At 58.8% G+C, this 24,129-nt stretch overlaps 2 protein-coding genes across 5 annotated transcripts in view; both read left to right on the top strand.

The window, feature by feature from the left end:
* Nucleotides 1-22,694, top strand: part of ELN (elastin) — a 32,866-nt gene extending 10,172 nt beyond the window's left edge. The window contains exons 5-36 of one of the 4 annotated variants that reach the window (XM_061401907.1): nucleotides 1,542-1,577; nucleotides 2,216-2,311; nucleotides 2,563-2,622; nucleotides 2,705-2,767; nucleotides 3,469-3,516; nucleotides 4,488-4,559; nucleotides 4,792-4,821; nucleotides 5,327-5,398; nucleotides 6,238-6,279; nucleotides 6,692-6,751; nucleotides 7,011-7,061; nucleotides 8,472-8,567; nucleotides 8,655-8,714; nucleotides 9,271-9,456; nucleotides 10,456-10,509; nucleotides 11,083-11,163; nucleotides 11,432-11,473; nucleotides 11,882-11,968; nucleotides 12,685-12,741; nucleotides 14,351-14,500; nucleotides 14,588-14,647; nucleotides 15,159-15,284; nucleotides 15,909-15,947; nucleotides 17,371-17,442; nucleotides 17,621-17,677; nucleotides 17,946-18,029; nucleotides 18,915-18,953; nucleotides 19,165-19,218; nucleotides 19,558-19,602; nucleotides 19,944-19,970; nucleotides 20,605-20,655; nucleotides 21,671-22,694. In XM_061401907.1, coding sequence (XP_061257891.1) covers nucleotides 1,542-1,577; nucleotides 2,216-2,311; nucleotides 2,563-2,622; nucleotides 2,705-2,767; nucleotides 3,469-3,516; nucleotides 4,488-4,559; nucleotides 4,792-4,821; nucleotides 5,327-5,398; nucleotides 6,238-6,279; nucleotides 6,692-6,751; nucleotides 7,011-7,061; nucleotides 8,472-8,567; nucleotides 8,655-8,714; nucleotides 9,271-9,456; nucleotides 10,456-10,509; nucleotides 11,083-11,163; nucleotides 11,432-11,473; nucleotides 11,882-11,968; nucleotides 12,685-12,741; nucleotides 14,351-14,500; nucleotides 14,588-14,647; nucleotides 15,159-15,284; nucleotides 15,909-15,947; nucleotides 17,371-17,442; nucleotides 17,621-17,677; nucleotides 17,946-18,029; nucleotides 18,915-18,953; nucleotides 19,165-19,218; nucleotides 19,558-19,602; nucleotides 19,944-19,970; nucleotides 20,605-20,655; nucleotides 21,671-21,714 — 2,141 coding nt within the window. In that variant the 3' untranslated portion in view covers nucleotides 21,715-22,694. Of the gene's footprint in view, nucleotides 1-1,541; nucleotides 1,578-2,215; nucleotides 2,312-2,562; nucleotides 2,623-2,704; nucleotides 2,768-3,468; nucleotides 3,517-4,487; nucleotides 4,560-4,791; nucleotides 4,822-5,326; nucleotides 5,399-6,237; nucleotides 6,280-6,691; nucleotides 6,752-7,010; nucleotides 7,062-8,471; nucleotides 8,568-8,654; nucleotides 8,715-9,270; nucleotides 9,457-10,455; nucleotides 10,510-11,082; nucleotides 11,164-11,431; nucleotides 11,474-11,881; nucleotides 11,969-12,684; nucleotides 12,742-14,350; nucleotides 14,501-14,587; nucleotides 14,648-15,158; nucleotides 15,285-15,908; nucleotides 15,948-17,370; nucleotides 17,443-17,620; nucleotides 17,690-17,945; nucleotides 18,030-18,914; nucleotides 18,954-19,164; nucleotides 19,219-19,557; nucleotides 19,603-19,943; nucleotides 19,971-20,604; nucleotides 20,656-21,670 lie in introns of all 4 variants that reach the window. The other 3 variants (XM_061401908.1, XM_061401910.1, XM_061401909.1) reach the window with 3 other exon arrangements.
* LOC133238295 (uncharacterized) lies at nucleotides 22,047-22,694 on the top strand (the record flags this gene model as incomplete). The annotated part of the gene is made up of 1 exon (XM_061401226.1): nucleotides 22,047-22,694. A coding segment is annotated over one exon (615 nt), but the record flags the coding sequence as incomplete, so codon positions are not given.
* Nucleotides 22,695-24,129: the final 1,435 nt, after the last annotated feature.

The raw sequence follows: 24,129 nt of genomic DNA, 5'->3' as shown, positions 1-24,129 counted from the left end.
CAGGCTGCAGACACAACATGCTCTCTGCTCACAAGCCCTGTGGTCCCAGGAAGGTTGGGGACACACCAGCCTTTTTGTACGTGGGGAAACTGAGGGAAAGTGAAGGGCAAGTGACTTGCTGTTTCATGCAAGGAGTAACATGGGGCAGCAAGATTTAAATCCAGAGCTCAGTGACTCTGGAGAGTGACGGTTGGATAAGCCAGGCCTCTCGGGGCTCCCAATCTTGGCCATTCTCACCCCTCTCTCCTCCTCACCCACCTCTCCTTCTTTCCAGGGGTTGGACTCCTGGGGGCATTTGGGCCAGAGAAGTCCACGGGAAGAAGGGGAGCAGGGGTGGGACTCTGCTCAGGGGCGACCCTGGAGGGGAGCACTGGAAGAGGGCAGATGGCTGCAGAGAGCCACCTGCCCCACCCCACCCACCAGCCTCTTCTTGCTTCCTGGCCGGTCCCCATCCTCTCCTCCCGGCCCCTCTGTGGTCAGGAAAGGCCAGAGGGTGTCTGCTGCCCTGCTGGACCTCAGGAAATAGGCCAGGCTGGAGAGAAACACCCCTGACAGAGCTGGGGCGGGGTGGGGCCGGCAGCGCTGGGAAGTGAACCCAGGCACACCCCAGGCCCGGCCAGACCACACCACACCTGCCCGGAAGGGAGATGGGCCGGAGGCAGAGGCCCATCTCACAGAGGGCCTGGCTGGCTTTCAGACGGGCCAGCTCACATAAGTAGGAAGTGAGGCCAGGGGACCACACCCAGAGAAAGGCAGGTGGACTCTCGGGGACTCAGCTGTCCTGCTTGTTTGGGGTCGGTCCCCAGAGAGGCCGCCTCTGAGCTTGGGACCCTGGTGACCAGGACTGGCGCTTGTGGGAGAGATTCTCATATAATTGGAAACAAAGCCGGCACGGTTGTGAACTCCAACCTGATTGCCCATCGGTCCTGGCCAAAGCCGTGGAATGTCTCCTGGAGGGAGAAAAGCAGAGATCGAGCCCAGATGTGGGAAGGAGAGAGCCAGAGGGACCCATTTGGCTTTTTATAAACATTTTAGCATCTGTCTGCAGGCAAGGAGGCTCCCAGACTGCAGGGCAGGCTAGATGGATGACAAAAAGGGCTCCAGATACAAGGGAGAGGGCATGGGCTGCACCAGGGGACTCCTGCAAGGAAGCCGAAGAAAGGCCTGGGGTGGGGCTGACGTGGGAGCAGGGCAGGGCCTGGCCTGGCCTTGCTGGCAGCTTCTGCTCAGCTCCAGCCCCAAGGGAAAGCCCTCCTGGGTCCCCCGTTAGCTGGCGGGACTTCTAAGGAAACTGAGAGGTCTGGTTGGGATCAACACAGTGGCACCCACATGGCACAAAGCAGTTGGTTACTAAGCAGTGGTGACTATCTTACCAGGATTGGCTGCCAAGTACCGAAAACTTGAGTCCAGCTTAGAGACCTGAGTGGCCACACACGGATCCCAGCATTGCCAGGTTCCGTGAGTCCCTTCCTACCCTGGGCCCAGGAACGATGACCCACACCAGCCTTCCCTCACCTGGCTCTGTGTTCTTCTCCCTACAGGTGTCGGAGGGCTTGCCGCCCCTGGCCTTGGAGCAGGTTAGTGTTAACATCCAGGCAAGATGCCCCTTTGGGTGCAGACCAGGCCTGTTCTGGGCACCGGTGTAGGGTGTGATGTTAAGACCACCTGCCCGGGGCCCCGGGAATGACAGCTGGGTCTTGGCGCTATTATAACATACTGACGAGGTGGCAGTAGTGGTTAAGAACCCGCCTGCCAATGCAGGAGACAGAGGCAGATTCGATTCCTGGGTCGGGAAGATTCCCCTGGAGAAGGGCATGGCAACCCACTCCGGGATTCTTGCCTGGAGAACCCCGTGGACAGAGGAGCTACAGTGGACTGCAGTCCATGGGGTCCCAAAGAGTCGGACACAACTGCAGCAACTTAGCAGGCAGCAAGCAAGAAGAGCTAGAAGGAAGCAGCCCCCGAAGTCCAAAGAAGTCACCCAACTCAGCGGGGCTTCAGGAAGGCTTCCTGAAGGAGGGAGGTGTGGAAGTCTGACCCCAAAAGATCCCTGTAGCTTGTCAGGCTGAGCGGAGCAGCCTGGGCCATACTGCATCTTTGACATTGAACCCAGTCACATCTTTGCACGGAGCAGAAGAGCCTCAGATGTACCTCCTGGACAGGGTGGGCCAGGGCCGGGCTGGGAGCAGGAGCTCACCTATCTTCCTCTCTGCAGGGCTCGGGGCTTTGCCCGCAGGCGCCTTCCCAGGGGCTCTGGTGCCCGGTGGCCCGGCTGGCGCTGCTGCAGCCTATAAAGCCGCTGCCAAGGCCGGTGAGTATTACCCTTTGGGATGTGCCGTAAGCCCTCTGGCCTCTGTGGGCTCTCCACCTTGCAAAAAACCTTTCCTGAGTTGGGTAGGGGGTGGGCAGGTGAACAGGATCCTCAGCTCCAGTCTCCTGGGGGTGATGGGAGGCAACTAGCTATGTCTGAGTCTCAAAGTGAGGCAGAGGCGGAGCCAGACCTCAGTCCAGTGTCCTGCTGCCTTTCACGGCTCCTGGTGTGACCCGCCTCTGTCTCTGCAGGTGCTGCTGGTCTCGGGGTCGGCGGCATTGGTGGTGTTGGCGGCTTAGGAGTGTCTACAGGTATGGAGGCGAGACCTGGGTGGCCCGGGAGGAAGTCGTGGGAGGAGGGGAGCCCCCTCTGATGTGGCCCCTTCCCCTCCAGGTGCAGTGGTGCCTCAACTTGGAGCCGGAGTCGGGGCTGGAGTGAAGCCTGGGAAAGTGCCAGGTCAGTGGATGGAGTCCCTGGGGCTGGAGGGCAGAGGTCAGGGAGAGGCAAGAGCTCCCAAGCTCCCCCCAGGGGCAGGAAGGTCAGGGCCTTGGCTGCAGCGGGGCAGGGGTCAAGGGGCAGAGGCAGGCCCAGAGCGTGATGCCGGGTCCCAGACAGGGGCGAGGGACTCCGGCCGTCCTTCCAGGCCCTTCCTCCAGGACCTTGGAGCAGACCTGAGAGACAGGCTCTGTGGCAGGCATTCGGGTGACCGATGGGGACACTGAGGCGCAGAGCAGGGAGTCAGTGCAGCAGGGTCCGCCCAGTCCCGGCAGGGCTGGGGTGAAGCCCCATCCGGTGTCCGTCCCTCTGCACCGAGCCCTCAAGGAAGTGACTTCAGGTTCAACTGAAGGCGGCCTGAGTCCGCACAGCGGGAAGGGAACATCTGGAAGCTGTTAGCCCCGAGTTGGGCTGGGCCGACCGTGTCCAGCCGTGTAAACAGGCTCCAGGAGACGGGACAAATCCACGCACAGAAGGATCTGCAGATGACTTCCGGAACTCGTGGGAGGGGGGCCTGCAGCCACCACACACATGTCCCCAGCTCTTCCCCAGGGCGATCCTGGGGGGCTAGCTCGGGAGCCTTGGGACTGCCGCAAAGGGAAGGACCATGAGAGGCTCCTGGAGGCACGGCTGCTGCTCACACGGTTTTCTTTTGGCTGTAGGTGTGGGGCTCCCAGGTGTGTACCCGGGCGGAGTGCTTCCAGGCGCAGGTGAGAGCAAAGAGGAAAAGAGGGACACTAGAGCGAGGAGAACAGCCCCTGGCAGCCTCCCAGGGGGCCCCCAGCTCCCCCAAACTGTGGCCACCGGAGTCTTGACGGGCACTGTTGCCCTAAGCATTAAAGCTCAGGCCACAGACCAAAGATAGCTCTGGTTGTCTTTCCCCTAAAAAGATCAGCAAGCTCCCCACAGCCCCCCCAGAACCCCAAGCCTAGGCCCAGACCCAGACCAACGTCACAGCCTGCGGTGGGTCTCCAGGGACAGACCGAGTCCCCAGAGTGGCCAGCGGTTTCCCAAATGCCATGAGTCACCAGGGGGGCCCGCCCAGCACATCCGCCCTACAGGAGACCCTCGGAGTTGCCCTCTCAACCTCCTTTCCCCGCCAGGGCCTGGCCACCCTACGCAACATGTGACCTCCTGAATTCCCCCAAAACACCAGACTCAGGCTGGCTCGGTGGGATTGGCTGGCAGAGGGTCCCCCGTGGCCCCTGCCGAGCCCCTGCCTGCTATGGTGGCCCAGCCCCGGTGTGGGGAGAAAGGAGAGGTGGCAGCACTAAACGCTGGAGACCTCCCAGCCAGAGCAGATGATGGCTTCGTGTTTGGTTGTGAATCGCATCCACTGAGAGCCCCTCCCCGCCGAGGGCACAGGCCTCCCCGACCTGCAGCCTGTTCCCTTGTCTGCCTGCCTTCTCTGATGAGGCTGGGCAGGGCGATGGGAAATTAACTCCAGTTTAAGAGACAGGCCAACAGAAGCACAGGAAATAGGATTAAAACTTCTGACCCTGGGGCAGACAGGGCAGAGAAGTCACCACCAGAGGAGCCCTCCACCCACCCCATGAGCCACGCCAGTAGCTGACATCGAAGGAAGCCAGCTGTGTCATGGAGGGTGGGTGCAGTGCCAGGCTGGCCCTTCCAGGTTGTACCTTCCCCACCCTCACCACCAGCCCCCTCTTTGCTCTCTCAGGAGCTCGGTTCCCGGGTATAGGGGTACTCCCCGGGGTTCCCACTGGAGCAGGAGTCAAGCCCAAGGTCCCAGGTATGTGGGACTCTCCGATCACCCTCAGTCCCCTCTGTCCTGGGTTGAGTGGGGTGGGGAACCTGGGCTCAGCTGGCCCAGATGGGTGGTGCGAAATCTCTGATGTGTTTGTGATGAGCTGGGAGGTCTGGGCAGAACTGGCCACGGCTTGGGCCAGCACTCCCCTCACCGGAGCCGGGGTGCCCTGGGCTTGTGGTGGCCAAGCTGCAATGATGGCTCCTTGTCATTACAGGTGGGGGCGGAGCTTTTGCTGGAATCCCAGGTAAGGCAAGGCTGGGTCCCTCCACGCCAGGGAGGGTGGGCAGGCCTGGGGGGCGGTGGCGGGCAGCCAGGCAGGGATTCCTGCCCTGGGAGGAGCTGAGCACTCCCACTGCTCCAGGCCTTGGACTGGCTTCGCACAAAGTGGCATCCGTCACAGGCCTGCTTCCCCTGCCCCCACTCCTGTCTGGCAGCCCAGAGGAGCCCAGAAAATGCAGCAGCCTGTGCCAAATGGCGAGAAGGCTGCGGTCTCCGAGTGTAGCCCAAGCCACAGGAAGGGGAGCATCCTGCAGCTTCCTGGAGGAAGCGGCCCGTCGCTGGGGGTTGCTCAGCTGACTGATGACATAAAGAGCCAGGAAGGCCCTCTGGGCAGGATGCTTTCCATATTCCCATGCCATGGGAGCTCATTCTAGTCTGAGCGGAAAGTGGAACTGGAGGCTGGAGGCTTCGCAGGGGCTTCTGGCCCACGTGGCTGGGGCCTGATTGCTTTGCTTTCCTTGTTCCCGCAGGAGTTGGACCCTTCGGAGGGCAGCAGCCTGGAGTCCCGCTGGGATACCCCATCAAGGCACCCAAGCTGCCAGGTAAGGCAGGCAGAGGATTTGTGAGACACCACTCACTGGGCCTCCCTGCTGGGAGGTCAGTTTGGGAGGGGACTTGTTTGTCCACCTGTATCTTGGCGTGGCTGGAGAGGGTAGTCAGGAAACCTGAGTAATTTTGCCCACTTCTGGTCACCAGCAAAAGAAAGCGGGGAACGAACTTCCCTGGTTGGTCCAGCGGCTGAGACTCCACACTCCCAATGCAGGGAGGGGGCCGGGTTCAAGCCCCGGTCAGGGAACTAGAGCCTGCACGCTGCAACTAGAAATCCCCCATGCCTCAACCAAGATGCTGCAAAGCCAAATAAAGAAATATTTTTTTTAAAAAAGAAAGAAAGCGGGGACAGACCAACACCTTGCAGGTGCTGGCCTCCCACACACACACATGCATCCCTGTCCACACACACATACACACGCACAGAGACCCGTAGCCCTGATGGGAAGCCATATATGTGGATGGCAAGAAACACCATTCACTGGAAAGAAACCTCTGACGTCAGTTCACCCCAGCTGTCAAGCTCACACGATGATGAGCTATTTCCTGCTGGGGAAGAGACTAAGGAAGACCCTCAGGCTTGGGGGCCATGGCAAGTAGAAGAATGGCCATCCCTTTGTGCCCTGGAGCGGCGCATCCTCTCCCCTCTCCTCCTCCAAGGCCTTGGCTCTCCTGAGAGCCTCTGGAAGCAGCTCAGGACCCTGGTGGACGGAAGGAGGCCTCAGGCCTCAGTACGTGTGGGGACTAGGTCTGTCTGCCCAGGTAGCGGGGGGCCCGGTGAGGCGTGGGGCCGCCAGGGGGCAGCCGCTGAGCCCACGCTCCATCTCCTCAGGTGGCTATGGACTGCCCTACAGCACGGGGAAACTGCCCTATGGTAAGGCCCTCTTAGACTGACGGGCTTCTGGCTCCTTCCAGCTGCAGGGTTCTGGCAAGGGAGCTATGGCCCCAGTCCAGGGCTAGGAGAATACCAACTGGGGGGTAGGGTGGGCGTGGAGTCTCAGAATGGGAGCCCCCTAAGAAGGGGGACGTGGAACTGGGACTCAAGACAGCTTGGTTCTCAATCCTGGCCCTCGCACTTATCACCAGGCCTTGAGAAAACAGGTTTTCTTCTCAGAACCTCAGTCTCTTCATCTGTAAAATGGGAATAACCATTCCACACATGTTTGTATTTAACTCTGGCTGGGGGTGACAGGTGGAGGCTCTGGGTGGCCTGGTCCTTGAAGGGCAGGGGAGGGGGCAGCCACCGTGAGATCGCACGGATGCCCACTGAGCCTCTCCTCTCGCAGGCTTTGGGCCTGGAGGAGTGGCTGGTGCCGCGGGCAAGGCTGGGTATCCAACGGGGACAGGTAAGGAGAGCCTCACCCCTCCACCAGCCAAATAACTCAGGCTCCAGAAAGCTAGCCTATATCCAGACCCTGGTCTGAGTCTAAAGAAGGACCCTGGTGGGCAAGGCAGGAAGCTGGGGCAGCTCTCCCAGCCTCTGCTTGCTATATGCCCCACATCCACACCCAGATATGAACCAGTTGGTTTTCTTGGGCCTGGAAGAGACAGGCTCTGGAGATCCCGGGGCACACTTTCCAGGCTCTCCCCTTCCTCTTCCCCCAGGGGTTGGCCCCCAGGCTGCAGCAGCAGCGGCTAAAGCAGCAGCGAAGCTTGGTAAGTACGCCTGGACCCCCTGCCTGCTAGCTGCCAGCCCTCCAGCCTCACCATGCCTATTACCACCGAGTTATCCCAGATAACTAACCAAGGTGGCCCCTCCTCACCACACTCCTGTTTATCCGGCTGTTTCAATGCCACCCGTTCCTCCCTCCCACCCTCCATTCATTCCTTCCCCCTGTGCATCCGCTCCACCCTCCATCCCTCCATCCATCCACCCACCCCTCCACCCATCCATTCACCCATCCCTCCCTCCTTCGGTCCCTTCCTCCCTCCATCCAGCCATGAATCCACCCCTCCCTCTGTCCATCTATCCACCCATTCATCTCTCCATCCATCCATCTACCCATCCCTCCATCCTTTCCTCCTCTGTCCCGCCCTCCGTTTCAGAAACCAGGGACAGATAAGGGCTCTGCTGAAGAATGTCAGCACTGTCATGGGGCTCAGGAAGAGGGAGATGTTGCTTCTACCTGGGGATAATCAGGAAGGGTTCTCAGAGAAAATGATATTTGATTCATAGCCTTAAAATATAGGTAGAGAGTTTGCCAGGCGGTTAAAATAGGAAGGAGCAAGCAGAGGGAGTGGGTACAGCAGTGGTTAGAATGATCATTTTAGGTGGTACATGTATGAGCGTTTAAACAGTTTAATAGTTGAGTATCAATTTAATATGTACTATAAAACTCTTAACTAGCTCCTCAAGCCCCGATCCTTTGGCTAGTCGATGTGGCACGGCCTTCCCTCGGCCCATGCATGGGCCAAGTGGGCCCCTGGTGGTTCCCCAGTTCAGAGTTAGATCATGGGGATGAAGTCTTCACCTTCAGCCCCAGTCCCAAGGGAGCCCCTTCTTGCAGCCATGATGAGATGGAAGATGCCTGCCCACTAGCCCAAGGGGGCGAGAATGTGGAGGGAAGCAGTGAGTTGGAGGCCTGCCACACAGAGGTCCTCCTCCAGGCCCCCAAGGCTGGAGGGGATGGCTGGAATGTGGGAGCAAGAGAGCGGGGCGGCGAGGGGCAGCGAGGGGCTGCGAGAGCCAGGCGGCTGGGCGCTTGGATTACAAACTTGGCCGCGTGTTCGGAACACAGAGAGAGGAAGTCTTGAACATTCTTGCAGGGGCCCCTCTGGCCCGGGGAGCGGCCGCTTGTGGTTTCTCAGTATGTGGCAGTGATTAGGATGGGATTTGTCTGAAAACATACGAGTCACTTAATGAGGCTGTTGAAATGGACACTTTAGGGGTGAGTCAAGGAACAGTGGGGTGGGGGCCCCTTCCCAAGCAGGCCCGGCCGGAGATGCCTGGGCCTCATTCCCAGAGGAGATTGCAGCGGTGAAAACACCAGCGTCCAAGCAGCCTTCCTGCCTGGCTTCAGGAGGGGCCCCTGGGAGCCACCTCTTCACTGTCCCCACTCCAAACAGGTGCTGGAGGAGCCGGAGTTCTCCCTGGCGTTGGCGTCGGTGGTGCTGGCATTCCTGGTGCGCCTGGCGCAATTCCTGGCATCGGAGGCATTGCAGGTAGGGGGTCCATCCCAGCAGGCGGTGAGGGGTGTCCTTGAGAAGGTCGCAGGGAAAGGGCCTCACCCTCTGCTGCTTTCCCTCCAGGGGTCGGGGCTCCAGATGCTGCTGCTGCCGCCGCCGCCGCCGCTAAAGCAGCCAAATTCGGTGAGTGTCCCCGGAATGGGCAGTGCCAGGGCTGCAGCCAGCCCCAGCCTCAGCATGCACCTTGGAAGGCTCCAGGCCTATAAGGCTGGATGGACTTTGTCTTTGTCCAGCTGGGGCACTGTTCCCCCCCAACCCCCCCAAGCATCATGGTCATGCCTCCTTGCCTCTGTCCAGGAGGCTCTGTCCACTGCTCTGCACTGATTGGCCCAGCGCTGTGGGCAGGGACCCTGCTGACTCCTCCCATTTTACCCCCTGGGCCAATCACAGCTGCTGTACCAACTGCCTGGGCCTAGTAGAGCATTATGAATCTGCTTTAGACATAGTCCTTGCTCTTCCCAGCCACAGATCCAAACAAACCCCTAGAGCTCTGTCGGGGTTCCCTCAGTTCCCTCACCTCCTCTCGGGTGACTTGGATCCACGCAGAGGCTATGCCCCCCAGGCTAGCATCCTGCACACAGGACCCGTGGCTCCCGAAGCTCCCCAAAGTCATGCTCCCAAAGGCCCCCCTGAGGTTCCCACAGGGTCCAGGCCAGAACAGTAATCCTTCCATCCACAGGTGCTGCTGGAGGCTTCCCAGGTGTCGGGGTCCCTGGTGTCGGGGTCCCTGGTGTCGGGGTTCCAGGTGTCGGGGTCCCTGGTGTCGGGGTTCCAGGTGTCGGAGTCCCAGGTGTTGGAGTCCCAGGTGTTGGAGTCCCTGGTGTTGGGGTCCCTGGTGTTGGGGTCCCTGGTGTTGGAGTTCCAGGTATTGGGTGCTCGGATATCATAGGTGGACCAGCTGAGCTTGGCTATGTGTGCACATATGTGTTTGTGTGTGCAAGAGAGAGATGTTAGAAATTATTGCCAAGACTTTCCGATTCTCCTTAACACATCACCCTTCTATCCTTTTCTCTCCATACCCTTGGTCATCTTCTCTCTCTTGGGCTATAATTAACTACTGCCAGCCTCTGATCTTCTTCAATTTACCTTCTGGTTGTCAGTATGCTCCATGTCTTTTTCATCTCTGTGTTCCCAGCCCTTCACAGATATGTGTTCAGTAAATGGTGGATAGATGGGTGGGTCGGTAGATGGATGGATAGATGTCTGGGGAGATGGATGGATGGATGGATGGGCAAATGGGCAGCTGGGGAAGTAGGTGGACAGCCAGGTGGATGAGTAGGCATATTGATGGATGAGAGAGTGGGTGATGGGTGGATGAATGGAGAGATACAAAGATGGGTGGTTACATGGATGGATAAATGAGATGGGCAAAATAGTGGATGGCAAGATAAATGGGTAGATGAAAAGAGAGATGGATATGCAGGTGGGGACAATACAAGTGATTAGAATGATGGGTGAATGGATGGATGGTGGATGAGCAGATGAATGGGTGGGTAGAAGGCCAATACAAAATAGATAGTTGGTTAGACATTTAGATGAAAAGATAGATAGGCAGGCGGGTGGATAAATGAATGGATAATGCATGTGTGGGTGGCTGGAGAGCTGAGTGGTTGAGTGGGTAGATTGAGATTGAAAGATAGACAAATGGACAGACATTTGGGAAGGTCAGCAGATGGATGAATGGGTGGCTGGGTAGACAGATGGACAGATGGGTAAGTGGAGATATGAGTGGGTAAATGGATGGACAACCCTGTGTTGGCTCAATAGATAGAAGATGGACTGAAAGACAGAGGGATATATATACATATCCTGAGTGTCCACTCCATTCTCCCCTGAGCATTTGTGTTTCTCTTGGTCTCTCCAGGGGCCGTGTCCCCAGCCGCAGCTGCTAAAGCAGCAGCCAAAGCAGCCAAATTCGGTGAGTGCCGAGCGGATAGCTCCGCCCCGCCCTGTTCTGGCCTTTACTTGGACTCCAGGACCCTCATCTTCTACTCCCCATTGTGCAGCCCAGAGAAGAGGAGGGACTTGCCCAGGGCCACACAGCAAGTCACTGGCAGAGCTGGGACTTGGACCTGTTGGGCCTCAGGACGATGTGTCCCCCAGGTGTCTCCCACCATGAGGCCAAGGGACTGAGTAATAGTGGAGTCCCAGTATGTCATTCCCAGTGGAGACAGTGTCCCTGACCTCCCTGTCCTGGCCAGGACCCACTCAGAGGAGAGCCTCAGCCTGGCGGAGGATAAGACTGCACAGTCCGCCCATCACCAACAAAGAGACCCTTCCCCAACTGCTCAGAGAAGAGAGGGGCTGGGGACACACTAGGGGGTGTCAGTAGGGAGGGAATTGGTGGGGCTCAGGCATCTCATGGTTTCCTGTCCTTCATGGACCAGACTTGGGGGGAGGCTCGCATCCTGTCCCCCATCCAGCATCCCCCAGAGCCTGCCCCAGCCTCTCCCACTAGACCCTTTACCACTTGATTCTCTTCCCTCTGCAGGGGCCAGAGGCGGAGTGGGAGTTGGAGGCATTCCCACATTTGGGGTTGGCCCTGGGGGCTTTCCTGGCATCGGAGACGCAGGTATTCCAGGAGCTGGCCTTTCCCGTGAGCCTTAGCTCCATGAAGGCAGGTGGTGGGGGGTGGTGGGGACAGGGAAAGGGATGGAGGCTCATCTTCTGTCGGGCTATGGGAGGCTGGGGAGGGTAGACTGAGCTCTGGGAACTCAGGGAGGACGTGGGGGAGAGCGCAGGGTGGGCCTCCGGTGCCCTTGGGGCAGGTGCACTGTCAGCACAGCCCAGCTGAGATCCAGCAAGGTTTCTGAATCTCTTTCTTTCTCGATTCCTCGTAGCAGCAGCTCAGGCAGCTGCCGCCGCCAAGGCAGCCAAAATCGGTAAGTGCCCCAGCCCTGCGTTCCCTGCCCCCTCCGCCTCCCCTCCTCCCCCTACTCCTCCCCCCACGGCCAAGCCCTGCCCCCTCCCCTCCACAGCCAGGCTCTCCTGTGGGGGCCAAGGCTCAAAAATCAGAGCAACCTCATACTCTTGGCCTCTGGGGCCGAAAAGGCCTGGGTTAAGTCAGAAGCCCCTGGCCGCATTTTCCAAAGCCACAGTGAACATTTCTGGCCTTTGCAATTGCCCACTGTTGGGGTCATTGGTACCTGGCTCATCATCCCCCATCCCACACCAGTGAGTTAAAGGTGCCCAGATGATACCCGGCCACGATGCAACCCCCACCTCCACCCTCGGCTCCCCCAAGAAGAGGGTGCTTCAAGGGCAAAGCTGGATGCTCTTCCTCACTCCAGGTGCTGGGGGAGTAGGAGCCCTGGGAGGGCTGGTGCCAGGCGCCCCAGGAGCAATACCAGGCGTGCCAGGTGTTGGAGGGGTGCCAGGTGAGCTGTGTCCCAGCCCAGACGTGGGTTTGGTTTATCTCATTGAAGGGGCCCTGGAATTGATGTAGATCAAGGGTCCCATTTTACAGATGGCAAGACTGAGCCCAGAGACAGGGGTAGAGAAAAAGGGATTTCCCATACTTTGAAGGGAAGTGTCTCCATGGGATTCCAGATCGCTGAGTGAACCCAGAAAGTCTCCTCCCTGCCCTCAGGGATGCTCAGGATGTCAGCCTGAGAGCCAGCAGAACTCCGCTTGGCTGGGGTTTGGGGAGACCTCATTCATCCCTCGCCCCACGGGGCCTTTCTGCTTTCTGATCGGGTGGGAGGGCCTGTGTTAGTCTCTGTTTACCGGCACTCTTTCTCCAGAGGGAGGAAATGAGATTAACTTACAATCCTCCTTGTCGGTTTGTGGTTTTTTTCCCCACCAGAAGATTTCTCTTCTGCATTTCTTCTTCTTTCTGGGCGGGGGGAGGGACATTCCTCTCTTGCGTTTCTCCCCAAGAAATGAGCCGTTTCCTCCAATAGCCACAGAGTCAGAGCTGCTTCTCAGGGAGACGGCATGCCCAGAGCGGCTGGCGGGCCATCACAGTGCGGGCCTGGGAGAGGGGGCAGTTCCCGAGATGTGGACTCCACGAAGTCTTTCTACCATGGGGGATGGAAGAGAGAGGGGAGGGGTGCTGGGGACGGCTCCGGATCCTTAATCTTCGCCTTTCCAGGGGTCGGGATTCCAGCAGCTGCAGCCGCCAAAGCTGCCGCCAAAGCCGCCCAGTTTGGTAAGAGTTGTTGTTTTGTCCCTCAGTCGTGTCCAGCTCTTTGCAGACCCACGGCTGCGGCCCGCCAGGCTCCTCTGTCATGGGATTTTCCTAGGCAAGAATACCGGAGTGGGTTGCCATTTCCTTCTCCAGGGGGCCTTCCCGACCCAGGGATGGAACCCACATCTCCTGCATTGGCAGATGGATTCTTTACCACTGAGCCACCTGGGAAGCCCCCTGCCAATTCTGCCTCCGAGCCTGATCCCAGAGCACTGCTCTCTCATATCTCTGCTTTGGAGTCTGACAGCACCCCTCTCCAACGTGATCTCTCCAAGCTGTCACATTCTGGGCCTGGGCCTTCCTCAAAGGTCTCGGCCCATCCAAGCACTTTGAGGGATGGGAGCGAAGTTTCTGAGCAGGAAGACAAAGAGAGAAGAGATGCCGGAGAGCCCTCCAGCACCCACCCCTACCCTTCCCACAGCCCTTGCTGCCTTCCGGTCCAGCTGGGGCCTTGCCCCATTTCTGGAGCCAACGCTGGGCTTCTCTGAGCTCCTGCCCACCCTGAGCGACAGCAGGGCTCTCACTCCCTGACCAGGCTCTGCATCTCCTGCTTCAGCCGGGGGCCACCCTGGCAGCCCCAGGCTCCCACACCCTCCTGAATATGGCACAGCAAAACAGCTCACTTTGGAGCCCAGCTGCGTGCCAGAGAAATCTTAACCTCAGGTCTGTTTAATTGCTGAGTCGTGCCTGATTCTTTGTGACCCCATGGACTGTAGCCCACTAGGCTCCTCCGTCCATGGGATTTCCCAGGCAAGAGTACTGGAGTGGGTTGCCATTTCCTTCTCCAGGCGATCTTCCCAACCCAAGGATCGAACCCACGTCACCTACCTTGACAGGCAGCTTCTTTGCCACTGAGCCACCAGTGATTCCTAAACTCAGATACGGCAACTCATGTTTGTAAAACTACTATTTGCTGAGAGTTTCCCTGGTGGCTCAGATAGTAAAGAATCTGACTGCAATGTGCGTTCCATCTCTGGGCCAGGAGTCTCCCTCCTGTTTTCTTGTTGGGAAATTCCATGGCCAAAGGAGCCTGGTGGGCTACAGTCCATGGGGTCACAAAGAGTCAGGCATGACTGAGCTACTAACACTTTCAGCGTTTGCTGAGGTAATCCTTACACCAGCCTTATGAGATCGGTTCTGTTGCACCCATTTTGCAGATGTGGAAACTGAGTCTCCAGGAGCTTAAGTATCTTGCCCATACTCACGTAGCTAAATGGTGGCTGAGCTGAGCTTTGAAGCCAGGCCTGCCTGTCTTGCCAAACTCCCTTTACTACGCGTTGTTGCAGTTGTTTAGCTGCTGCATGAGTCTGCCTGTATCACCCTCAGAGTCTCAAAGGGGTCCCTGGAACTCCAAAAGTTGAGCTCCTGATCTTGCACAGACCTCTTATTAGGGATGAAGAAGCTGAGGCCCATCAAGAGAAAGTAACTTGCCCAAGGTCACACAGCAAGTCTGTGCCCAGCTGGAGCAAGGATCCAGGGTTCCTGACCCCCCAGCCCGCTGCTCTTTCCGTCAGCTTCTGTCCTCCTTGGTTAGGATTCGGTTAAGGACTGGCTCTGCTCGCTTTTGCAGGATTAGGCCCTGGAGTCGGCGTGGCTCCCGGTGTTGGTGTGGCTCCTGGCATCGGGGTGGCTCCCGGCGTCGGCGTGGTTCCTGGCGTCGGTGTGGTTCCCGGTGTCGGCGTGGCTCCCGGCATTGGCCTGGGCCCCGGTGGTGTCATAGGTAAGCCGTGTGAATAAGTGGGCCTGAGTGAGGGTGCTCTGAATCCTCCATGGGTGCCGTCCTTAAACCTCATCCTCTCCCCCACAGGAGCAGGGGTCCCAGCTGCAGCCAAGTCTGCTGCTAAGGCCGCCGCCAAAGCCCAGTTCCGTGAGTGTCCTGCCTGCCTTCTCGGTCTGGTGTGACCCCAGCCTGAGCTGGGTCCCTGGACACGCAACCTCTCAGACCTGCCCTCCAGCTTCCTGAGGCCCCCCAGGCGGCAGACATGGGCATTAGAAACAGATTTAGCATAAGGGAGACCCGCGTTCGTGTCCTGAGCCGAGTGACCTCTGATGTCCCTGTGTGGTACCGAGGGTACATGCCAGGGAGGCTTGTTAAGGGAATCAAATGAGTTCATTCAAGAGGGAGGGACAGGACGTGAGGATGAAAAGGGAAGCAGTGTCCAGCGTGTGCAGCCGGTCTGGGGAGGGGCTGGACTTGGTGGTCAGTGTGAGTTTTAGGAGAACTGGTGGCAGTGTAGAGGGCAGATGAAAGGGATAGGGGCCCCTGCAAGAGACTGGGCCCCTTCTCCTGGGCCCTGACTCAGCTTCCTGGGCAGGACACCCCCAAAAGGGCCTGTTTCCTGCCTGCCGCTGTCACCCTACCCCCCCATCTCCCGCAGGGGCTGCTGCTGGCCTTCCCGCTGGTGTTCCTGGCCTTGGAGTGGGCGTTGGAGTTCCTGGCCTTGGAGTGGGCGTTGGTGTTCCTGGCCTTGGAGTCGGGGCCGGAGTTCCTGGACTTGGGGCAGGTAAGGGGCCTTCTGGGGGCTGAAGAGCAATGCTCCCCGAGCCCAAAGGAGGCAGGGCTCTCTCCCCAGCACGTCCTCCAGCACTCTCGCACCGAGGCGTGTGATACATGCTCTGTTAGATCCTCCTGAGCAGTCCGAGACAACTGGGATAAGAGGTAGGGGAAAGGCCAGGTGAAGGGCTCCAAGCTGAAAGGAAGCCCACCGCCCAAGGAAGGAGGCTGGGGGTCCCTGGGGTCAGTGGAAGTGGTTGGGCCCACCTAGCTCCCCTTCAGCAGTGTGTGGGGGAAAGGGGGCCACGGGGAACTCTAGTTCTTCATCTTCTAGTTACATCAGCCTCAGACAGACCATGCTGGTCCTCGAGGAGCCAGCAGAGGATAGAATGGAAAGAGGAGGCACAGTTAATCCCTCAAGCACCCCCAGACCAGACTGGTAGAGACACAGTTAGATACCAGAGCTCTGTCCCTGGCCTGGTGAGCTCCTAGCTATGAAGCCACGGCTTCAGGGCTTTGAGAGAAACAAAGAAAGCTGAGGAAGTCAAGGAGGGCTCCCTGGAGGAAGCAGAACTCCCAGGCACAGAGCTCAGCTACTGACCTCCCCAACTCTTCCTTTTGCCCTTTTCCCCAGTACCTGGAACCCTGGCCGCAGCTAAAGCAGCCAAGTTCGGTAAGAGCCCCTCAACCCACCACCCACAGTGGTTGATACCCTTGCTGCCCCACCATCCCTGATAACACCTGGTCACCTGTCTCCTCTGCCCCTGGGCCAGGGCCCAGTGCCTACAGCCTACATCACAGGGCTGTGATGGTCAGCGTGGAAAAAGGCAGTTTCTAGGACACATTAATGACAGCTCAGCAGACTCCGGCTCCCACCCACTAAATGCCTAGCGTGCCTACAGCCCCAGGACAACCCAAACCGCCCCTCACGTTTCCAGCCCCCCGGGGGGGCAGTTCCATGTTGGTGAGGACCATGGTCGTTAAGGCCCCTCAGACCATGACAGTTTCATGGGGCCCAAGGCCAGGGAGGGACCAGGCCTGATGTCCCAGCAAAGCCAGGACTCCTCATCTGGGCCCCTGCCTTGCTGTCAGCAGGACCATGCCCGCCACGAGGACGTGGCAGGCCTGCCTGCCCCCACCCCCCGACACTTGGCACCTAGGCAGCCCCAGCCTGGCCAGACCCATGCTGTCTGTGTCCCCCTGCATTCCGGCCTCCTAGGATCTGGGCCGGGGCCTCTGCCAGGGAACTGCCAACCAGGTCTGGCCGGTCCACTTGGGGCCATTTTCCATCTTGGAAAGTGTTCCATCCGTGGCAGGCCTGGTAACCCACAGGCCTCTCTCCTGTTCCTTGCTGGCGGCCCTGCTGGTCTAAGCTCGACAGCCATTGCCAGGGAAACGGAGCAGCTAAGGGCTCTGGCTCCAAAGTCATTTCCTGCCCTTGAAGCCGTGAGCACATTGCTTAACTTCTGCTGTGCTTCAGTTTTCTCATCTGCAAAATGGGGCTAACGGTACCTACCTTCCTTGCTGCCTGAAACAATAAGCCGGCTAACGAGCATGAAGCACTGACCATGAGTGTGCCCCTAAAGCACTAGCTGTAACTCCTGGCAGCTCTGTACTGGACAGTGGTTCACACTCAGAGGGCCTTCACACAGAGAGCGTCCTCTCACTCTCCAAACACTTGTAGGTGAACAGGGAAAGGATCGTCATCCCCTTTAGGGTCAGAAAGGTGACAGCTCTGATGAGCAAAGAAACCAGAATTCAAACCCAGAGCTGTCAGGGCCTGAGACTAGTCCTCCACCCTTGGCAGCTCGTGGCCACAGCCACCACTGGGACCACCCGCGGCTCCCAGTGCCGGCCTGGGAGGAAGGAGAGGAGGTGGGCAGGTCAAGGATCAAGACGGGGTCTGCCTTTGTCCAGTGGGTCAGGGCAGAGCCGGGACTCAGACCCGTGTGTCTGGGAATGGACCTCTGTCCTCTGCTCCTTCCACTGGGTCACGTGGCCTTCACCACCTGTCTACTTGCCTAGTGACCTTGGGGTGGGGAAGCCTCGTCCTTCAGAAGGGGGGGAAGGACTGACTTTCCGCCCTCTCTCCACAGGACCAGGAGGGGTCGGGGCCCTTGGAGGGGTTGGAGATCTTGGTGGAGCCGGCATTCCAGGTGGTGTGGCAGGTGAGTTGAAACCCCATGAAGCCTTGAGCACATTGCTTAACCTCTGCTGTGCCTCAGTTTTCTCATCTGTGAAATGGGGCTAATGGTACCTACCTTAGTGGAAACCCCAGGATGGGCTGGGCATTGAGGGAGACTGACCTGTGGAGACTCCCTCCCTGAGCTCCCTCTGTGTCCCCAGGAGTCGGACCTGCTGCCGCGGCCGCCGCCAAAGCTGCCGCCAAAGCCGCCCAATTTGGTGAGCACGGGTGTGAGGTGGGAGCTGCCCTGGGAGTTGGGGTGGAGGGTGTCTGACTACATGCCATGAAGCATATATTCCTGGCCTGCTCCCCAAGGCCTTCAGGGGCATTGTCTCTGGGGGTCCAGCCCACCTCCTGGCCCCACCAGCCCTCCAAGGCCCTTGGGGGCCCAGGCTCCACGTGGGACCTGGGATGATAGCCCCACCCCTCTGCGGACAGAGCCAGCTGCTCTCACTTTCAGGGTTTAATACACAGCTCTCTCCACAGGCCTGGGGGGAGTCGGTGGGCTCGGAGTCGGAGGCCTGGGAGTTGGTGGGCTTGGAGCTGTCCCAGGGGCTGTGGGCCTTGGAGGTAAAGTGTGTTCTGGAATCAGTGAACGAATGGCGTGGGATGTGTGTCTGTGTTTGCATACACGGGCACATACTGAAGTGACTTAGCAGCAGCAGCAGCAGCCTATATGAATGAGATAGAGACTGACTTTCTTTCCCATCTGGCCATACCTTGCTGAGGCAGTCCTCTTTGCCTGGACCCTGCCCACACTTTATCAGCAACTCAAGATTATACTGAGCCCTCCCCCCTTCTCTGGGCTCGTGCAGCATTTGGAGGGGCCCCAGTGGCTCAGCGGGTAAAGAATCTGCCTGCAATGCAGAAAACATGGGTTTGATCCCTGGGTCGAGACGATCCCCTGGAGGAGGAAATGGCAACCCACTCCAGTATTCTTGCCCGGAAAATCCCACGGACAGAGGAGCCTGGCGGGCTACAGTCCATGGGGTCACAAGGAGTCGGACACGACTGAGCGACTGAGCACAGGGCAGGCTTAGAGAGGGCTGCCCCTTGCAGTTGGATGTCCCAATCTCTCCCTCTCCTCTCTCTTTCAATCCGCCCAACCACCTCCAGTGGGAGTTCAGAGAAGGGAAGCAAAGCCTGGAGGAAAATCCCTTTCCCAAAGTCTCTGCCATCGTGGTGGACCTTGTGTTAACATCTCTGTCTCTCTCGGGTCATCGTTGTGTCTCTGACCCAGCCTGAAGTTTCTTACCCCGTGTGCTCCACAAGTCTGGTCACACAGTAGGAGCTTAATAAAGATTTCTGGAAAGATGGATGGATGGAGGCGGGGTGGAGGCATGGTGAAAGCATGAGTCAGTGGGCAGGGGCAGATTGATGGCAGTGGTCAGGAGGAGGACATGACTCTGGGAGGGAGGAGATATTCCTAAGCCCTCCTGCTCCCCATCTTTCCAGGTGTGTCTCCAGCTGCAGCTGCTAAAGCAGCCAAATTCGGTGAGTTACTCCCACAGCCCCCCCGAGCCCAGGCCTGCAAGCTGCCTATACCCCACCCTCACTGCCCTGTCCACAAACCAGCTCAGGCCTCAGTCCTGTTCACAATACCTGTGAAGGATCCTTCCTGGAAATCACGTCCCAGACCCTGGAGGGGATGCTCAGGGCCCCTTACGCTGTGCCTCATCCCGACCCCCATCTGCCCTCTTCTCAGGTGCCGCTGGCCTCGGAGGTGTCCTAGGAGCCGGCCAGCCGTTCCCAATTGGAGGTAGGGGCCACCTCTGCTGTGAGATCCGCAGCTGAGCCTGGCTGGCTAGCAGCGGGGACTCCAGGGCTGTATCAGCACAGGGAACCAAGAGAGAGGGAGGAGGGGACAGTCCGGGAAAGGCCGCAGGGTTAGGGGGACATGTGGGCCTCAGACACCAGGCTGATGAGACTTTGTTAAGAAAGCTGTTTTGCCAGTGGGGGAGGGGCAGTGGGAGGAGGGGATCTTAGGCGGAGAGGAGTAGGTGGCCAGGCCGTGGTGGGTCCCAGGGTCCCACCCCACCCCACCCCACGCCACCCCACGCCCCCACACCCCCACGCCAACCCCAAACCCCTCCTGCAGGAGTCGCAGCAAGGCCTGGCTTCGGACTCTCTCCTATTTTCCCAGGTACGGCCAGGAGCCCCAGCCCTCCTCTTCCCCTGCCCAGAAGGGCTGAGCCAGGCTACAGACTGGGGGGCCCCCTACATCTTTAGATAGTACAGATCTGGGCCTCCTCTTCTTCTCTTCCTCCCGTGCAACATCAGGGAGCATCGGGTTTTACAAAACATCATGTTCAGATGAGACAAACTGAGGTTCAGAGAGGATCCAGGGTCACACAGTCACTGGCAGGGCCCCCCACACCCCAGCCCAGAACTGGGCCCCTCTCAGACGAGGCCCACGCTGCCGGGGAGGGCTTGGTGGGCTTCTTAGAGGCGTGCACCCTCACCACCCCTCTGCTTGCCTTGCAGGTGGAGCTGGGGGCCTGGGAGTTGGTGAGTCTACCAATCTCACAAGTCGGGGCCTCATTTCAAGCAGGGCCCTGAGCTCCTTCGCAGTGTGGGGCGGGGAGGGTCCATCCTACTGAGGGAACGGTTAGTGCAGCCACAGCCCTAGGCTGGCCTTCTGGTGTGGGGGCTTGATGGAGCCCATGGGAGAATCACAGAAGCTGAAAAGGCCAGCCTTGGGGTGTGGGGACCCCAATTCCTAGAGCTCCCAGCCTGGCACTTGACTGGGCATCAGGAGTGAGACGGGGATCTGGGTCACCCCAGGTCTTAGGGTCTAACCAGAGAGGTTGACGAGGTCTCATAGAAGAGGAAAGATATTGTTGGGTAAGAACAGGGCCTATTCAAGCAGGTGGTCAAGGAGGCCGAGCCTGGAGCCCCTCGGCTGGGGGGTGAGGCTGTCCCTGGGAAATGTGGCCTGGGGTCTGACTGTGGTGGGAGGGGCTGCCACAGAGCTGGTCAGACCTCCAGAGGCTGCAAGGAACGAGGCTGGGCGGGAGGGTCAGGCTGGGGGCAGAGAGGCCTTCGGAACCTGCTGCTACAGGCGCATGGGTGCGGGCTAGTGGGGCGGGCTGGTAGAGGTGGGGAAGCCTGGCCACCTCCCCAACCCCCTGCCTTCCCTCCACAGGCAAACCTCCCAAGCCCTTCGGAGGGGCCCTGGGAGCCCTGGGATTCCCAGGTGAGTAGACTCTGCCCCTGGAAGAGGACAGGGTGGGGGGACAGGCTGGAGCTGCTGTCTCCAAAACAGATCCTCAGAGCTGAGAGTGGGCCAGGGACCCTCCTGGCTCTCCCAGGCCAGGCCTGGCAAGCCCTCCCTGCCTGGTACCCACACCCCGACTCCTGCAGGGAGAAGCCGAGAGAAAGAAAAGGTGGGGGGAGGAGGAGGGACTGGGAGGGACAGAGGAGGAGAGAGAGGATGGAGGTGACAGGGAGCCCTGGTGTCAGGGAACTGGAGGGTAGACCCTGCAGGGGTCCTGGAGCCACGCCCTTGCTCCAAGGGGCAGACATGTGTCTGGCAGTGTCTGATCACCACCCTCAAGGCCTCTCCCAAGATGCCTGAAAGGGACTCAGAAAAGCCCCAGCTCCACCCTGGCAGTCTCTTAGGCTTTGGATCCCCTTCCACCCGCACCTGCTTCCCACCGCCCGCCCCCCTCACCCTGAGACGAGGCAGCCCAGGGAGGAACAGAGGCCAGAGCAGTCTGACCTCATTCAAGGCGCCCAGCTCTCAGTCAGGCACCAGCTGGTGCTTGCGGCCCATGACCCTACTTGCTTTCTTTCCCAACAAACACCCTGGATGAGCTCTGCAGAGATATGGTGTCTCTACCACTAGGCAGCTCGCTGCCACCAGGTGGCGGTAACGAGCCACACCTTGCTCCTGCAGGGGTAGGCGCTAGTCCAGGCCCCACGACCGACCCTGGTGGCTTGATGATTTGAAACAAGGTTAACCAGTCAGATCCTCCCCAGGAGAGGGCAAGAGCCCTGCTACCATCCACTTGCCCAGTGGGAGTTTGCACAATGAAAGGGCGCGGAGTTTGGCCTGGGGTGGTGGCCAGGCTTCCGCCTGGCTTCCTGGAGCCTCTGTTTCCCGTGGTGATAATGCAGATGTGAGAAGAGCTTGGAGTTGGGCAGAGTGGGCAAGGGCTTGAGCACCAGCAGCCAGGACTGACTGGGGGGCGTGCCTCCCCTGCACCCAGGTGGGGCCTGCCTGGGGAAATCCTGTGGCCGGAAGAGAAAGTGAGCTTCCCGGGACCCCTGACTCACGACCTCATCAACGTTGGTGCTACTGCTTGGTGGAGAATGTAAACCCTTTGTGACCCCACCCCCCTTTCCCATGCCCCCTCCTAAGTTCCCACCCCGGGTGGGAACAGGGCAGGCCGGGCGGCCTTGGAAATCCACAGGGCAAGGAGGCAAGAGAGTGGTGGCCAAGTGGGCCCCGGGAGGCCCCCCTCCTTCAGAGGCAAGGGGTGGGTGGGCTTGGCCCCCTGCCCCGACGCCCTTCCCGCCCAGGAACTCCCCCTTCACACACTCTCCATCTCTAGGGGAACTTGGTGCTACATGCTGGTGCTCTGACTCTTCCTGCGGGGAGGGAGGAGGGAAGGGCAGCCCCTTAGGGACCCCCCTCCCTGGGGCTCCTCTGAAGATGGTGCAGACACTTCCTGGGCAGTCTCGCCTCCCCCTGCCCACCAGGACCCACCTCTGGCTGCGGTCCAGTTGGTACCCAAGCATCGAAACCCTCACGCTGGATTGGGTCACACCATCTCTTGGCCTCCTTGGCCCCCCTTTCCCCGACCCATTGCTGTTCCCTATGTCCGAAGACTCCCCCCGCCCCCATATTGGGAACAGCCCTCTTGCTCTTGTGGAATTCATCCGCCCATCTGTCCATCCGTCCGTCCATCCTTGTCCTGGTTTGGCCGCCCGGCACCCCTAGCTGGCTGGGCACCCCCACCATCGACTTGGTTAACCTGTCATGGCAGCCTGGGCCCAGCCTCCACCCCATCGCACACACCCCTACGAAGGGGCCCCGAGCCTCTGGGTGTGAAGAGCTGTACCAGCTGGGGCCGCAGGAATCTCCGCCCAAACCTGGATCTCCCCCCACGCAGTACTGTATCCCCGTCCCCTCCTCGAGCCACTGTACTTCAGAGCATTTCTCCCCCGCCCCGCCCATCTCTATGTGTCTCGCTGTGATAGATCAATAAATATTTTATTTTTTGTCCTGGACATTTGGGGATTATTTTTGATTGTTGATGTTCTTTCATTTTACTTGTGTGGTTTATTGAAAAAAAAAAAACAAAAACAAACAAAAAACCTTTCTTTTTTCTGATCTGGGGAGCTATATCCCCATTAGAAAATTCATTTTAATCACTTTGGTATAGCTCTGGATGAAACACACATTTAAAAAAAAAAAAAGAATTAACTGCTTCAGAAAAGACTAATAAATGAAAACATTTTAAAGGAAACCGTGTCTTGGCCTCCTTTGTAAGCTCTCATCTGCCTTCAGTTCCTGGTCCAGGTAGGGAACAGGGCTCGGGGAAACTCGGGGAAACTTGGGTCTTCCCAAGTGGCGCTTAGGTAAAGAATCTACCTGCCAATGCAGGAGGTGCAAGAGACACACATTCGATCCCTGGGTCAGGGAAGATCCCCTGGAGAAGGGAATGGCAACCCACTCCAGTTTTCTTGCCTGGAGAATCCCATGGACAGAGAAGCCGAGTGGGCTACAGACCATGGGCTCGCAAAGAGTCAGACAGGACTGAGCGACTAACACTTTCACTCTACCAAAATCATCTGCCATTGACTTCTGGTGAAAGGATCCTTCTTCAAGTTCAGCCTGTCCTTTAAAAATGATAATCCCTTTTAGGGGAAGCAGGGAAGCCAGTCTGACGCACTCATCCCTCCGAGGAGATGGGCTCACCCAGACACACGTTCCCCAGCCCTCACCCCTCAGACCCAAGTCCTTGGCCTCTGGATGCTGTGGCTGCAGCTGGATGAGCGGAGGAAACAAAAATGACCCTTCTGTCCAGACCAAACCTTGACCTTGGTGAACAGCCAAGAGAGAAGAAATGGTCCAACCGAAGAAAAACAGGAGCATGCTTCCCTCTCAACGCTCCCTCCCTGTCACACCTGGCATAAGGCACCACTTTGCTTCCTGACAAATTATAAAGAGGGACACCCTGCTGGCTCAACAGGAGACTGAGTACCACCCTTGACTGCACCCATTCCCCAGGGCCGTCCCCCTCCCTTCGGGCCACTCATCCATCTGATGCGCCCTCCCGGAGCCCACCCCTCCCTTCTAGAGCACTCTGGGTACCAGATTCCAAACTCCCCTCCCCAAACCACCAAGTCCACTTCCAGGGCCCGTATCTAGTGTCCGTCCTCCCCAGAGACAACCCCAGGGCCAGTGGGCACCCGGGGAAGCCACAAGGGTGGCAAGGAGGAGCTGTGTTGGGAGTGCAGGTGGGGTCTGCCCGTGTAGACGCTAGTATCCGCACATCTGAGAACAAGGGCCCTCACGCTGCCAGGAGTCTGGCTGGAAAGACACGGGTGTGGGGCGATGCTCAGGGACCCAGTCCCAGAGGACAGCAGAGCGCAGGAAGCAATTTACCAGGCGGAGAATAGTGCAGAGAGTAGGGAGGATCAGGCCTCTCAGGGAGGAAGA

The sequence above is a fragment of the Bos javanicus genome, chromosome 25, assembly GCF_032452875.1.
Source record: "Bos javanicus breed banteng chromosome 25, ARS-OSU_banteng_1.0, whole genome shotgun sequence".
Taxonomy (NCBI): Eukaryota; Metazoa; Chordata; class Mammalia; order Artiodactyla; family Bovidae; genus Bos; species Bos javanicus.
This window is presented reverse-complemented; position numbering and strand designations above follow the sequence as displayed.